This window comes from Excalfactoria chinensis, chromosome 25 (assembly GCF_039878825.1).
Source record: "Excalfactoria chinensis isolate bCotChi1 chromosome 25, bCotChi1.hap2, whole genome shotgun sequence".
In the NCBI taxonomy this organism is placed as follows: domain Eukaryota; kingdom Metazoa; phylum Chordata; class Aves; order Galliformes; family Phasianidae; genus Excalfactoria; species Excalfactoria chinensis.
In genome coordinates this window covers 705,474-719,433 of record NC_092849.1, presented here as the reverse complement: position 1 = coordinate 719,433, position 13,960 = coordinate 705,474, and the positions used below count along the sequence as shown (strand labels likewise).

General features: G+C 53.5%; 2 protein-coding genes across 7 annotated transcripts in view; one reads left to right on the top strand and one right to left on the bottom strand.

Annotated features, from left to right (window-relative positions):
• The window catches only part of DDHD2 (DDHD domain containing 2), a 66,126-nt gene extending 56,999 nt beyond the window's left edge, over positions 1 to 9,127 (top strand). Inside the window, exons 1-18 of one of the 5 annotated variants that reach the window (XM_072357136.1) lie at positions 469 to 729; positions 1,451 to 1,647; positions 2,476 to 2,666; positions 3,404 to 3,493; positions 3,631 to 3,751; positions 4,072 to 4,161; positions 4,920 to 5,055; positions 5,284 to 5,492; positions 5,601 to 5,668; positions 5,812 to 5,931; positions 6,098 to 6,193; positions 6,337 to 6,411; positions 6,491 to 6,646; positions 6,720 to 6,822; positions 6,898 to 7,062; positions 7,148 to 7,310; positions 7,430 to 7,547; positions 7,744 to 9,127. In XM_072357136.1, coding sequence (XP_072213237.1) covers positions 725 to 729; positions 1,451 to 1,647; positions 2,476 to 2,666; positions 3,404 to 3,493; positions 3,631 to 3,751; positions 4,072 to 4,161; positions 4,920 to 5,055; positions 5,284 to 5,492; positions 5,601 to 5,668; positions 5,812 to 5,931; positions 6,098 to 6,193; positions 6,337 to 6,411; positions 6,491 to 6,646; positions 6,720 to 6,822; positions 6,898 to 7,062; positions 7,148 to 7,310; positions 7,430 to 7,520 — 2,076 coding nt within the window. In that variant the 5' untranslated portion in view covers positions 469 to 724 and the 3' untranslated portion in view covers positions 7,521 to 7,547; positions 7,744 to 9,127. Of the gene's footprint in view, positions 1 to 468; positions 730 to 1,183; positions 1,321 to 1,450; positions 1,648 to 2,475; positions 2,667 to 3,403; positions 3,494 to 3,630; positions 3,752 to 4,071; positions 4,162 to 4,919; positions 5,056 to 5,283; positions 5,493 to 5,600; positions 5,669 to 5,811; positions 5,932 to 6,097; positions 6,194 to 6,336; positions 6,412 to 6,490; positions 6,647 to 6,719; positions 6,823 to 6,897; positions 7,063 to 7,147; positions 7,311 to 7,429 lie in introns of those variants that run through there. The other 4 variants (XM_072357139.1, XM_072357138.1, XM_072357135.1 and 1 more) reach the window with 4 other exon arrangements.
• Positions 9,128 to 9,521: 394 nt separating this feature from the next.
• On the bottom strand, positions 9,522 to 12,143 carry PLPP5 (phospholipid phosphatase 5). 2 transcript variants are annotated; one of them, XM_072357140.1, is made up of 7 exons: positions 12,079 to 12,143; positions 11,900 to 12,008; positions 11,510 to 11,600; positions 11,080 to 11,143; positions 10,611 to 10,735; positions 10,336 to 10,506; positions 9,522 to 10,242 (listed from the first exon to the last, which is right to left on the bottom strand). In XM_072357140.1, the coding sequence occupies exons 1-7, from the start codon at positions 12,135 to 12,137 to the stop codon at positions 10,073 to 10,075; spliced, it is 789 nt and encodes a 262-aa protein (XP_072213241.1). In that variant the 5' UTR covers positions 12,138 to 12,143; the 3' UTR covers positions 9,522 to 10,072. The 2 variants fall into 2 exon arrangements, with proteins under 2 accessions (XP_072213241.1, XP_072213242.1); XM_072357141.1 differs by having other exon boundaries at positions 9,928 to 10,119.
• Between the last annotated feature and the right edge of the window lie 1,817 nt (positions 12,144 to 13,960).

The window sequence follows — 13,960 nt, the reverse complement described above, 5'->3', positions numbered from 1 at the left end:
GATGGAGTGCATGCATGGATTGACCTTTGCAGCTCTTTGGATGTGTCTGAGATCACACGCAGCAATCAGCACACTGAGGGCATCCCTGGGGGTGGGAAGGAGCTGGAATTAATGACCAAATCTCATTTCTTCCTCTGTTACCACACTTGTTTTCTATTAGACCGGCACAGCTGTTGGCACAAAGCTTCGCGTTCCCTTTAGGCAGGATCTCAACGAGGTCTGCAATTTGCTCTTGCAAAGGCTGGTACAAGGGAGCCAAGGGGAGCAGATGTGAGATGGCTGCAGTCGGCCCTGCAGCATCCCCTGTTTGTTGTATGAGCACTATCTGGGCTGGTCCAAATGCCATGCAGGGCTGATGCTGCTTCCATGGGCAGTCCCTGCTTTCAGGGCTGTGAAGGCAGAAGCCAGATTTGGTCACTTTAGAATCTGAGGAGCTGGGGGAAACTGTTTTCTTCCCATTGTTTCAGCAGCAAAGACAGCACTGGGAATGAACCCGCATCATCTCCCGCATGCTCTTTGCTCTGATGCTCGCTCCCCTGCGCTGTCAGCTGCCTGATAAAAGAGGTTGGTCGGTTCTAGCCGTGCAGGCAGCCACGTGGAGAGCAGCCCTGCTTATCTCCGAGCAGTGACACCGCAATGCAGGCGGGCAGAGCAGAAGAGCTGCACTCAAACTGCGGCGTCGGCAGCGCTCCGTGGGCCGGGGCAAAGGTTTCCTTTAGCAGCGATGTGGTAGGAACGATATCTGATGTATCTTGTAAGAAAAGCTGCTTGTGCCTGCACAGCATGGAGAGGGTCGGAGGGGGTTGGGGGGGGGGTTGTGCTTTTTGGGGGTGTTTTGGTGCCAAACCCATCCAGGTTAACGCATTGCTTTGCAATGGAATCCGATGCTGAGCCCTCGCTATGGGAAGGGTTGGGTGAGGGTGGGTGGGCAAAGGGGGGTGATAAAAGGCTGCTCAAAAGCACGACGGGCGCGGCGGTGTCAGCGGGCACGGGGGGAACCACCGCCCCGAACCGCGGCCGCACATCCGGCTCAAGGCAGGAGCGGGTCTGTAATTAACGAAGCGCCGGCCTTTAATTAGCGCCGACCCCCGCAATGCCGATCGGGTGCGGCCCCCGCCAGGGTGAAACGGCCGCGGAATCGACGCGCGTGATGGGATGGACCGCCCCGATCCACGGCCGGCCCCCCGAGCAGGCGCAGCGCAGAGCGGAGGCAGCACCGGGGGCGGGGAACGGAGCCGGGCCGGGAGCCGGGCCGGGGAGCAGCGCTGAGCCGCCGCGCTGAGCCGCCGCTCGGGCCGGGGAGCCGCGGAACCGTCCTACGTACGTGAACGGCCACCGAAGGGCGGCGATGTCTCCGTCCGTGGGCTCGGAGGGACGCGAGGACGCGGCGGGGAGCGGAGTGCGGCCTCCCCGTGCCCCGCGGGTCCGACCATCCTTGTCCTTTATCCAGGAGCATCATGTCTGCCCAGGAGCAGCAACCGGCGATGCCCAGCCGGGCCGCCTCCGAGGCTGCGGAGTCGGACGCGGGGAATGGGTACGAGGCGGTGGCTCCGCATTGGTTTTACTGCAAGGTGACCGGCGGGAGGGAGAGGTGGCTGCCGTTCAGCATTCAGGACTCGGAGAGGCTGGAAGAGGCTCACAGTGCAGGTAGGAGAACCGTCCGCACCCCCCCGGCTCGCTTCTATCACAGCCTGCATGCGGCCAATGCGATCGGATACGGGGATGGTGCTGCGCCTTCAGCCTGTCAGGGCTGTGCTTCAATAAACACCTTCATCCCCTGCATGTGTGATGGGGAACCGGCCTGGTGAGGTCAATGGGAAGCATCAGGCGTGTGCCCAGGGGAAGCAGGGTGGTGATGCATGCTGCAAACAGCAAAGGGAAAGCCCCAAAGCTCTTTGCTTGGGTTGCAACATTCCCCCCTTTGGAAAGCTGTAATTGAGACTTGTGTTTGGTGGCAGCGCTGGAGCTGTAAGTGCACGGATGGTGAGGATGGAGGAGGTAGCATAAGGTCTGGCCTCGTTAGTTTGGCACGTGCTGTAAATTAGACATCATGTTGGAGAGCACCTTTCTAGACAGAAGCCTGAGCAGGAGGGCAGATCTGTCAGCACAGGCAGGGCAGGTGGTGGGGGCTGTGCTGGGATGTGAGCAGAGTTCTCAGTTCTGGATGGGAACGCTTTGAAGGTGGAGATCTGCACCCTGGCAGGGTCCCAGGGCCATGATTTCACATGTTGCAAGCAGGGAGAGCCCCTGAGAGTGCCCTAAGCTAGAAGAGAGGTGACTGCTTGCAGCTCAGTGCTTCCCTCTCACCTGCTGCCCCTGGGGATGTCTGGCTTCAGGCATCTCTCCAGCTCAGTTCTCTGTGCATACAGACACCACTGCTGGTTGCTGCTGCAGTCTCCTCTATGTGGTTCGGCACGCAGCATCCTGGCATCTCACCTTTAGGGCCCCTGACACGATTCATTCTGGTTCCCCCAGGGAAGGAGAAAGGAGACGTGGTTGTCCCGACGTCGGGTGGGAGGTACGACGTGCACCTGAAGCAGAGGCAGCGCCTGGCTGTGTTCTGGGAGGAGGAGGTGTCCGAGGTGCGACGCTGCACCTGGTTCTATAAAGGGGACAAGGACAACAAATACGTCCCCTACTCAGAGAGCTTCAGCGAGGAGTTGGAGGTAAACGCGCCCCCCTGGAGCACACAGCTCACCAACAGCCCCTCTGCTTCTCATTGCCGAACGCCACCACCCTGACATCCCAAACTCCATATGGGGCCGCTGCTGTTGCACCTGAGGACATGAACTCACAAGAGGCTTTGGCATGCTTTGGCACGGCATTTTCACGGCTGATTAACATAACTAAATGCTGCTCTGCCTCCCCTTCCGCCCCATCGTGGTGCATTCTGCTCAATGCCTGTTTGTTCTCCACCAGCCGTGCAGCTCCGGCCCATCCTGCAGCCTCTCCCTGCTGTCTTTGTTCTGTGTTTTCCCCCCCCTCCAACCCTGCCTGGTACTGCTGCGGTTCTTATGGCCATAGGATGGTCATCCTCGCTCTGCTCACAGCTTTGTAAATGCAAGAAATAGTTCTTACTGCTGCAGGGCCCCACGGAATGCTTGCTGCTCCCTGCTGTAAAGGCTGGGGGCTTTCTTTGCTGAGATATACATACGTATTTACAGTCATCTATGTTCTAATGTATGAAAATACACAACCAGTGGGGAAGCTTTCTGCTGCTATTCCAACAGGGGCTTTTTGGATACTTTAGCAGGCAATACGGAGACCATCCTGCGGCCTCTCCAGTTTGGCCTGGATGATTTTCTATGCCTCAGCACTTATAATGGGTGGGAAATGTCTCAAAGCAGTTGAATATTCATGGGAATACCCTCAGCTGACTCAGAGAGGACGTTCTTTCCCTCAGGAAGCGTACATGATTGCTGTAACCCTGGATGAGTGGAAGAAGAAGCTGGAGTCCCCAAGCAGGGAAGTCATCATCTTACACAACCCCAAGGTGAGCAGAGCCTGCTGGCTGGGCAGGGACATCCTTTGGCCATGAATGCCTCCCGCTGGCCCTCCTGGAAGCCCGGTGATGTTCTCAGCTCCAGCACACAGTGCAGCACAGTTGATCGGCCCTCCTTGCTCACACAGCTAATGGTGCACTACCACCCCGTTGCCACCTCTGACGACTGGGGCTCAACTCCTACGGAACAAGGGCGACCTCGGACTGTGAAGAGAGGAGTAGAGAACATTGCTGCTGAGATCCCCAACGGTGAGCGTGCCTCTGCTTCCCTTACAGCCATCCAAAGCATGAAGGGAGCACAGCTCCATGCTGGAGTCTGCCTGCTGCTCTCCCTTTCCGTGCTCTGCAGCCGTGTCCCAGCACTGTGTGAGCTGTCCCAGCAGTGAGGACAGGCATTTCTTCATGTCTAACCCCTTCATTTTCCACTTGGGAAAGTAGTTATGCAAACCAAAGTGTGTGGGAAGTAAAGAACAGAATGTTGCCCCACCTGGTGCCTGTCAGAGCCGCAGGTTGGGTCACTGGGTCAGTTCCTTACCCAAACCTGAACTCCAACCTCTTTCTATCCATAGGAGAACCTCTGCAGATCGACCACCTGGTTTTTGTGGTGCATGGGATCGGCCCGGCGTGCGACATCCGCTTCAGGAGCATCGTGCAGTGCGGTAGGTGGGAGCCAGGCAGGGCTGCTCCTGCCATCCATGCTTTGCTTTTAGCAGCTCAGAGCGTGGACAATGAGAAACGCTGTCAAAGCACATTCAAACCATCCCGATGCTCATCTGGGCATGGTTGGATTTGCTGACTGCGGTGGGGAGTGTGAATAAATGCTCGCTAACCCCATAAATCCCACTGTCTGGAAAGGTTTGGGCAACCCCTTTTCATCACTGCATTCTGCTGCTGCTCAACACAGGGTTTCCCAGACTGGGGATGTATTTTCCAGCTGTCTAAACCTGCTAAGCTATGACACAGGAACTGATTACGTCTGCTTCGATGCAGTCTGCCCTTCCATCTAGCGCTCCTGTTTTCAAGGCTGCCCAATTGAAATCATGGACATCGATCTCTTTCCCTTCTCAAAACAGAGTGATCTTCTCCCTTAGGCTTCCCCTTCTAAAACAGGCACCTTCACAACATCTGTTTGTTCTTTTAAACTCCTAAGAGTGCTTTTCTTGCCCTGCATGTGGGGCAGGAGGCTCGTCACCAGATGGGGCAGCAAAATCCAGTAAACACACATGTAAGGACATGGAGCTTCCCTTGAGCTTGTAGTTAAAGATTCAAGGTCTTAGGGTGGCAGCAGCAGATTAAAGACCCTGCTGGGATTTCCCCCGGTAATGATCTTTTCTTTTATCTTATTAAGCGTTGTTGATGCAGAAGCCTTGCCCTGCAGCCCTGCTGCTTTGCTAAGAGCTCAATGCCTTATTTCCAGTCAATGACTTCAGGAGTGTTTCCCTGAGCATGCTGCAAGCGCACTTCAGGAAGGCACAGGAGCAGCAGCAGATCGGCCGCGTTGAGTTCCTGCCTGTCAATTGGCACAGCTCCCTGCACTCCACCGGCGTGGACGTGTAAGTGCCCACAGCCCTGGGGGGCAGCTGCCTTCTCTTTGCTGCCATTAGGAGGGAAGGGCTCTTACAGTCCTGTATGAGGGCTCCTGGGCACTCTGGTTTGGTTTCAAGTGAAGAATCTGGGTTACAACAGCAGAATGGTAGCAGCCCTCCTCTCATCTTAAGCTGTGGTAGGGCTCACGGGCACCTCTGACTTCGGTTTCCTCTCCTCTTCTTCACCCCCTGCAGGGACCTGGAGCGAATCACTTTGCCCAGCATCAGCCGCTTGCGTCACTTTATCAACGACACCATCCTGGATGCTTTCTTCTACAACAGCTCCACCTATTGCCAGACCATCGTGGACACGGTGGCCTCGGAAATGAATCGCCTCTACCTGCTCTTCCTGCAGAGGAACCCGGACTTTAAAGGAGGAGTTTCCATTGCGGGTCACAGCTTGGGTAAGTCCCATCGTGTTGAGCAGGGACAGTGTTAATCCTTCAAGTCCATAAGGGAAGCACCTCAGGTTTTTCCCTAATGAACCACTGATGCTCTGCCCTGGTTTCTAGGGTCCCTCATTTTGTTTGATCTGCTGACAAACCAGAAGGCTGCTCCTGAGGATGAGCACAGCAGGGAGGTATGAGCTCTGCAACTGAGCACGGGTGTTCCAAATGCGCCTGCATGGCAGCTGTGCTGCAGTGGGGAAGGGGGAGAAAAGCTGAAATGCACAAAGAGAAATAAATGAGCAAAAAGCACAATCCATGGGGGCTGTGTTTGCAGGGGACTGAGGTGACTTCGAGCATCAGGGGTGCTGAGGAAGTCAGTGAAATCCTGAAGAAGTTGGATCTGTCTGAGTACTGTCCTGCTTTCGAGAAGGAGAAAATAGACGGGGAAGCGCTGGTGAGCAGCTCTGTTGTTTTTCTTCCCAGTCCTTCCTCCCTGGTGCTGGTCTTCCTGGCACTGAATCACCTGCACATCAAAAAGCACAGCAGGAACAGGACAAAGAACAGAGGTCTGTCCTCATAGGAGCAGAGCGGTGTGTGCTGATATCTGCATCGCTTTCTAGTTCTTGTGCAGAGAGAAAAACCTTGAAGAAATGGGAATTCCTTTAGGACCACGAATGAAGCTCCTCCACTATATCAGCTCCAGGAAGGAGATGCAGGTATGGCTTCTGCACGGCTCAGACTCCTTCCTCCCAGCCACATCACTCAGCTCAGACTCATTTGGGGTCCCCATGCAGCCCAGTGCCTGGTTCCACTGTTATACAGGACCTGCCCTCACTGGGAATCCTTTTGTGTTCTGCAGGACACCAAAGAACTGAATGCTGCAGGGCAGCACAGCAGCAGGGATAGCCCATACCCGGACGTCAGCCTGGGGCAGGTAAGAGCTGGGCTGGGAGCAATGGGACCACAGCAGCACACAAAGTGTCTCATGAAACAAACCCTGCCTCTCTCTGTAGGTCTCAGCCAACTACCCTCAGCTGCTCTACAAGCCCGACATCTTCTTTGCTTTTGGGTCTCCCATTGGGATGTTCCTCACAGTGCGAGGAGTGAAGCGGATCAACCCAGACTACAGCCTGCCCACCTGCAAGGGCTTCTTCAACATCTTCCACCCCGTAGGTATAAGAGCCAGAGCTGTCCCACACGAGGCACCGCACTCAGCTCACATTCACTGTTCTCCCCATACAGTTTGATCCAGTTGCATATAGGATTGAGCCCATGATCATCCCAGATCTGGAATTTGAGCCCATGCTGCTCCCACACCACAAGGGCAGGAAGAGGATGCACCTCGGTAAGGGGCACAGCTGCTCTTCGCCCCCGACCCGCAGCTGCAGCCCCCTGCCTGAGCACAGCCCTTGCCTTGCAGAGCTGAAGGAAGGGCTGACACGTATGAGCGTGGATCTGAAGAACAACCTGCTGGGATCCCTGCGGGTGGCCTGGCAGTCCTTTACCCGTGCCCCACTGGCAGCTGTGGAGGGAGCAAGCAGTGAGGGGGAGGCAGAGACGGAGGCGAGCGCAGAGCAGCAGTCAGGTCAGTGAGCACAGGGCTGGGGGAGCACCAGGCAGTGCTTTGCTGGGTGCTGCTGCTGAGACAAAACTGCTGTTGCCTCCTCTAGATCCAAAGCCAGAGGAAGCCCCGGCACCAGCCAAGGAGGATCCCTCCCTCATTAATGTAGGGAAGCTGAATGGGGGGAATCGTATCGACTATGTGCTCCAGGAGAAGCCCATCGAGAGCTTTAATGAATATTTATTTGCACTTCAAGGGCATCTCTGCTATTGGTAAGCTCTTGCCTGTCATCAAGCTTCAGATCTGTGTCTGCTGTAGGCAGAACGCTGCCATTCTTATCACCAAGGTGATGAGAAGCATTGCCTGCTCATGCCTGTGTCCCCACCTCCAGGGAGTCAGAGGACACCGTGCTGCTGGTCCTGAAGGAGATCTACCAGACAATAGGTGTTACATTGGACCAACCTCTGCCAGGAAGCCAATGACCACCCCGTGCTGTTCGACCACTTGTTGTAAGTCCACACTTCCAAATTTCCTAGGAGACCCCAGAGGACATACAGTCTGTTTGAGGGAATAACGTTCCTTATTTACAGCACTGGTTGGGCTTTCCTTTGGCCTGTCAGCACGCGGGGCTTCCTTCCTCTTTATCGTGCACAAAAGCACATCAGACACAAGATTTACTCCAGTGTTCTCCCTTTGCTTTCTTAGATACAATTCAATTGAGTACTCACCAGGAAAATTCAGACTCTTCTCTGCCTTCCTCTCTCCTGTGCTGCTGTGCCCCGCATGCTGATTCCCCACTATTTGCTGCTGCCTGGAGATAAAGATGGTTTTCCTCCATTTTGGGTAGGAAAAAACAACCAACCAAACCAACCCCACTCCTGCTAACACACACACACAGCACTTACACTGTGACTCCCTGTGGCAACACGTGCTGGCAGCCCTGAACTTGTCTGCCCACCTTGTAGGTTATCACACTGGCTTTGCAGTACTGATTGCAGACAGCTGCCTGGGCTAGGAAATGCAATACAAGGGCCTGAACCCTGCTGTGGGCTTAGCAAGGATACTCTTAGCTTGGGACCTTGAGAAATAAAAGCCTTAAACACACAGCATGGAGAGAGCAATAGCAGCCTTGAGCAAAGGAGATGCTGACTTCTCTTGGGAGAAGGATGATGCACTGCTCTCCTGCTGTAGCACTGGGTTGGAGTGCTGCAGCCTTTGGGAGGTGCAGGTAAGGAGGCGCAGGTATCTGCACACACCATTGCTCATGGCCACGTGCACAGCAGCCCCAGGAAAGCTTTACCTCCAGATCCAAACTTGGGGAAAGCAGCTGCTCCCAGCACCAGGCCCTGCAGGGACAGCCCTCCTCTGCTCTGCAGAAGCACGCAGCAGTGCTGAGCTCAAAGTGGCTGCAGGGATCTCATGCCCATCAGGCTCCAGCCAGTGGTTCTGTTGGCAAGTACACCAAATGCTGCCAGTATTGGGTCTGTTGGGTCTGGGCACTGTCTATGACTCCACTCAAAAGATTCAAGTAGTTTGGCAGGCAGCACAGCCTGCATCTTGCTGCTTCGTTTTAGCTCTCCTCCAAGGGCAACAGAGAGCCCTGGGTTATCAGTTCCCTGTGACCCAAAGCACTCCCAGACTGCAGCTGGAGCCTCAAAGCAGGCAGGGGAAACGTTTCAGTGGCATGTAAGGCCACTGCAACCTTTGGAAAGAGCCACCTCCCTCCTGCTGACTTTTGCCCTGCATGGGGTAACAAGCCTTGTTTCCATAGCATCCATTTGTTTATCCTCTGTTGTACTTCGTTATTTGCACTATTCAGAAGGTGTCGTTTGCAGCCTCCAACCTCCTCCCATCCCAAAGGAACTGAAGCTGTTCAATTTACTTGACTACAGAAACAGACGTGCTGCTCTTTCAGAGCCTGAGTTACCGATTGCTAAACGCCTCCTAAGGGAGTAAGGAAAGGAACAGTCTTAACATGGGACACTTGTGACCAGCTTTTAAGTTATGCACTTTGTTAACAACAAGAAAAAAAAGATGTTTTAAATGTTATTTAATGTCTTTTCCAGTAAAAGTCAAAACAAGTCAACAGATGCCTGTGATGTGTTTGGAGGAGAGGGAAAGGAGAAGCGATGTCTGTAAGTTCTATTAAGGCTTCAGGGTTACGTGGGGCTGAAGGGGCCGATACTGATGGCACATCAGTTACTGTCGTCTCCTGAGCTTGAGAGGCACACATCTCTCACGCTGCTGGTCTCAGTTTGCACACACACGTGTGTAACATAGAACGCTCCCCATGGATGGTGGAGACTCCTGAGAATCCATTTCCTACAGCAGTCCTGCCAGAAACCTGCTTACATTTCTCCTTGTGTTAAAGCTGCAAGGAGAAAGATAGCAAAGTAGCACCTGCCTAGGAACCCGTGCAGACATGCCAAGGTGCATTGGCTTGTATAGTTCCAGCCACTGAAGGAAGCTTGTGGCACCACAACTCATTTAAACTCCTTTATTTGCCAAATTAAGAAGAAAAAAGAGCCAGCACAATGACACAAATAACAATCATGTTAGTTGCATCTTCTGTCTCCCCTGCTCAATCCATAGGGAAAGGCTGTAGCTTTGCACTTGTTACTTCAACTCTGACTGATGAGATGCATTAAACACCAGCACAACAGGTCCTGCCCTTCACTTTGACACATGAATCCTATTGGGAAGGGATGGGGCAGCTCAGCTGCACTGAAGGGAAACCTCTGACTGTGCTTTGTTGTGGACCTGACCCATGGACACCCACAGCCGTGGCACACCACATCAGTTCAGGACCTTCTGAAGCTGGGCTGTCCTGCAGGCTCACGTGCTGAAGCACAGCTCACCTTCCAGCAGGTCCAAATGAAGGGACGCCTACAGAACTCATTGAAATGAAGCCACACGCACCCACTGAGCAGGACAGCTTACCAGCTGAGACACATCCTGTGTGCCACAGCCAGCCTTCCCCTGTCCTGATGTTCATGGTGCCAAAGGAGAGGTGCCAGCAGGACACAGATCATCACTAAATGTCCAGGTGAAAGCTGGAAGCTTCAGGCTTTTCTTGGTGTGCTGGCAGTTGTTTAGATATAGACAGAAATGGTTTGTGGCACACGGAGTCCATCAGAGGAGGGTAGTACTGCCTGTAGCAGAGGTATGCCAGCACGAAGCCCATTGCTGAGCCAACCAGCACATCTGCAGGCAATGCCAGGAGAGTTACCTTCCTCCACCCTCACAGTCCCAGAGAACAACTTGCTGCTCCAGCCCAGGGCATCGCAGCTGACCCACCTTGCCAGTGGTGCTTGTAGTCACAGGTGCGGGACACAGCAATAAGTGTGGCAATGAACAGGGGGAGGAGGAAAGCACAGAGCTGCAGCGCTGAGCCTCGCCGGCCAGGAGCAAAGCAGTGCAGCTTCCCAGCCAGGTAGAAGGCACAGAAGGCAAGGCCAGCAAAGGCGACTGGAAGGAAGGTCACAGAATGGTTTGTGTGACAACAAAGTCACACTGCCCTCCCCGTGTGCTCCTGCTTGCCACAGGCTGCTGTCTGAGCAGCCAGAACTTACATGAGGAGTGCCCGCTGGGAAAGCTTTTGCGTCCCTCAGCCACCACGCTGGGGTCACCCGTGCAGGTCAGCTCTGTGTTCACTCGTCCATCTGGGAAGCAGCGATAGAAGAAGTCCGGCCGTGGCCTGGGGCAAAGGAGCAGAGCAGAGTAGGCAGCCCTGTGTTCTGTGGGACACCTGGAGCTTCCATGTCCCCTCACCAGCCAGGGGGACACCACTGCACAGCCTCCTGGGGTGATGCTCTGCCATCCCTGACCATGGGATGCAGGTACCTTGATATGTGTGCCTCTATGTGCCCATCTAAATGATGCCTGCAGGACAGCACTGCTCTAATACTACATCATCTTTACAACTACAGCAACCCTTTAGTTCCAGGCTGAGCACATCCAAATCCCAGCATCCAGCCCTCCCTCCTCCTCCTCTAGCTCCAGCACTGCACCTCCCACCCCACACAGTCCAGAGCTCCTCACCTGCCCACCATGAGCTTCAGGGCGTTGGTGAAGACCCCATTGAGGACGAGAGCAAGGCTGGCAGCTGGGAGAGAGCAGAGAGATCATGTCAGCCCCTCACATCACATCAGCCCCTCACATCACATCAGCCCCTCACATCACATCAGCCCCTCACATCACATCAGCCCCTCACATCACATCAGCCCCTCACATCACATCAGCCCCTCACAGGCTGCCTGAGCTACTGGTGCTCAGCTTGCAACATTCTGTGCCTGACTGCTCATCAAGAGCATCCCGTGCAACACTGAGGTCCACGTGGACAAGTTGGAGCCACAGCGTTCAGCTTTAACACCCCAGCACAATGTCTGTCCTGGTCAGGTCTCACCTACGAGACCCCTGAGGGCTCCCCCCACCCCTCCCATGCTGCCCTGCTGACCCCGGAGCTGCTCACCCAGACAAGCCTCCCGTGTGTCCTCCTGATCAGCAGCCAGGAACAGCCTGGCCAGGATGATGAGCAGCACCGGAGACAGGAATGCAATGAACTGCAGGCAAGGGAGAAAAGGGTTCGGCGTTAGCAGAGCAGAAAATAAGCAACCAAAACACAACGGTGAGAAGTTCTCAGCGGTATTTGCAAGCTCAGCTCAAACCCAAAGGGCAACCCTGGATGGTAAAGGCTATAAGGAACACAAAAAGCGGTTGTAAACGCTGTGTTGCTGCAACAGCGCTGCGCTCAGTGACTACAGCGGAGAACTGCAACGCTTTGTGCTCGCAGCTTTGCTTCGAAGCAACAGCTGACAAACAAAAGGCAAACGGAGCGCAGGGGGAACCCTGCGGCACTTACGAACATCAGCGCCGTGGGAACGCGATCCGCTTCCACGTAGGGGTTGCGATAGAGCCACAGCTCCTCCGGCTGCACCACGCGCTGGAAGGGCGGCAGCAGCTCCATCAGCCTGCGGAAAGAACGTAAAGCTGCGGGTATCTGCGGGCCGGGGAACCGAACCTGCGCAGCCCGGAACTCACCCGCAAGCCGCCGCCAGCACCACCCGCACCGCCACCTCCACCGCGCCCGCCCGCCGCATGGCGCCCACCACGTGACCGGAGTGTGTTACCGCGAGTTCGAATCCCGGCCCCGGAAGAAAAGGGGGGAGGAAGCCGCGGTTGGAACATTCAGAACGATTTATTGAAGTCAACCTCAAGCAAAAGTTCAAATCGGTGGAATGTCATTTTTAAAAACCTTTCCAAATGAATCCTCACGGAAGCAAAAACACATCTGAATTCCAAAGTATTTGTAAAATAAAAAAAGGCAACATCTCAGTAAATATAATGTACAAAAATTATATGTTCTACCATCACACACATTCAGTAAGAAGCTAAAATATTACAGGCAAGGCTAAAGTACGCTAGAACCGGCTGACAATAAGCTACCTATGTACAGGGTAACCGAGCTTTACAGGCTTCACACTATGCAAGAGAACGTAGGCCGAACGACACAACCCCCAAATATGGTATTTCTCAAAGCCAACACCAGGCAACACCAACCATCATTGCATGGTAACACCAACCATCATCGTATGGTAACACCAACTCCATCATTGCATGGTAACACCAACCATCATCGTATGGTAACACCAACCATCATCGTATGGTAACACCAACTCCATCATTGTATGGTAACACCAACCATCATTGCATGGTAACACCAACTCCATCATCATATGGTAACACCAACTATCGTTGTATGGTTGTATGGTAACACCAACCATCGTCGTATGGTAACACCAACCATCATTGCATGGTAACACCAACCATCATTGCATGGTAACACCAACTCCATCATCTTATGGTAACACCAACCATCATCATTGCATGGTAACACCAACCATCATTGTATGGTAACACCAACTCCATCATCGTATGGTTGTATGGTAACACCAACCATCATGGTAGGGTAACACCAACCATCATTGCATGGTAACATCAACTCCATCATCATATGGTAACACCAACCATCATTGTAGGGTTACACCAACTCCATCATCGTATGGTAACACCAACCATCATCATTGCATGGTAACACCAACTCCATCATCTTATGGTAACACCAACCATCATTGTATGGTAACACCAACTCCATCATCGTATGGTTGTATGGTAACACCAACCATCATGGTAGGGTAACACCAACCATCATTGCATGGTAACACCAACTCCATCATCTTATGGTAACACCAACCATCATCATTGCATGGTAACACCAACTCCATCATCTTATGGTAACACCAACCATCATTGTATGGTAACACCAACTCCATCATTGTATGGTTGTATGGTAACACCAACCATCATTGCATGGTAACATCAACCATCATTGCATGGTAACATCAACTCCATCATCATATGGTAACACCAACCATCATTGTAGGGTTACACCAACTCCATCATCGTATGATAACACCAACCATTGTCGTATGGTAACACCCCAGCAGAACAGCACCCGGAGCTTCAGGTTGGCTTCCCAGCTCTATAGAGTGACTTCGGTGATTGCTTGATGCATTTTGCAGGTAAAGACTCAAAAAGAAAAAAGTGATTTTGTTGTTGAAAGAACATCTCACAGAACCTACAAAGTTTGGTACAGAGGAACAAAGTGGACAGAAAGAACGATGCTGTGAAGGTCGGGGTTGCGGCCCCACGGAGCCCCGCAGGCAGTCGTTGCCATCATCCCCTCTGCTTCGTGAGGAAGAAGAAGTGGCACCAAATAGACACATAGCAATGAATGAGGGGCTCCCAGCTTTACCCAGAGAAGGGACCAAGAGCTTACAGCTGGCATGGAGTTGTGCACGCTGTGCGCCCTTTTGTTTTCACATTAATTACCTGTGCAGAGGAGATTAATTCCCATTCACTC

Bases quoted from the DNA above. Each gene is read 5' to 3' on its own strand.
- PLPP5 (XM_072357140.1), bottom strand. From the start codon at position 12,137: ATGCGGCGGGCGGGCGCGGTGGAGGTGGCGGTGCGGGTGGTGCTGGCG. The intron at 10,507-10,610 runs GTAAGTTCTGGC...CCTTCCTTCCAG, and splicing joins TCCCAGCGGGCACTCCTCAT to TCGCCTTTGCTGGCCTTGCC. The intron at 10,243-10,335 runs GTGGGTCAGCTG...CATTGCCTGCAG, and splicing joins CTACAAGCACCACTGGCAAG to ATGTGCTGGTTGGCTCAGCA.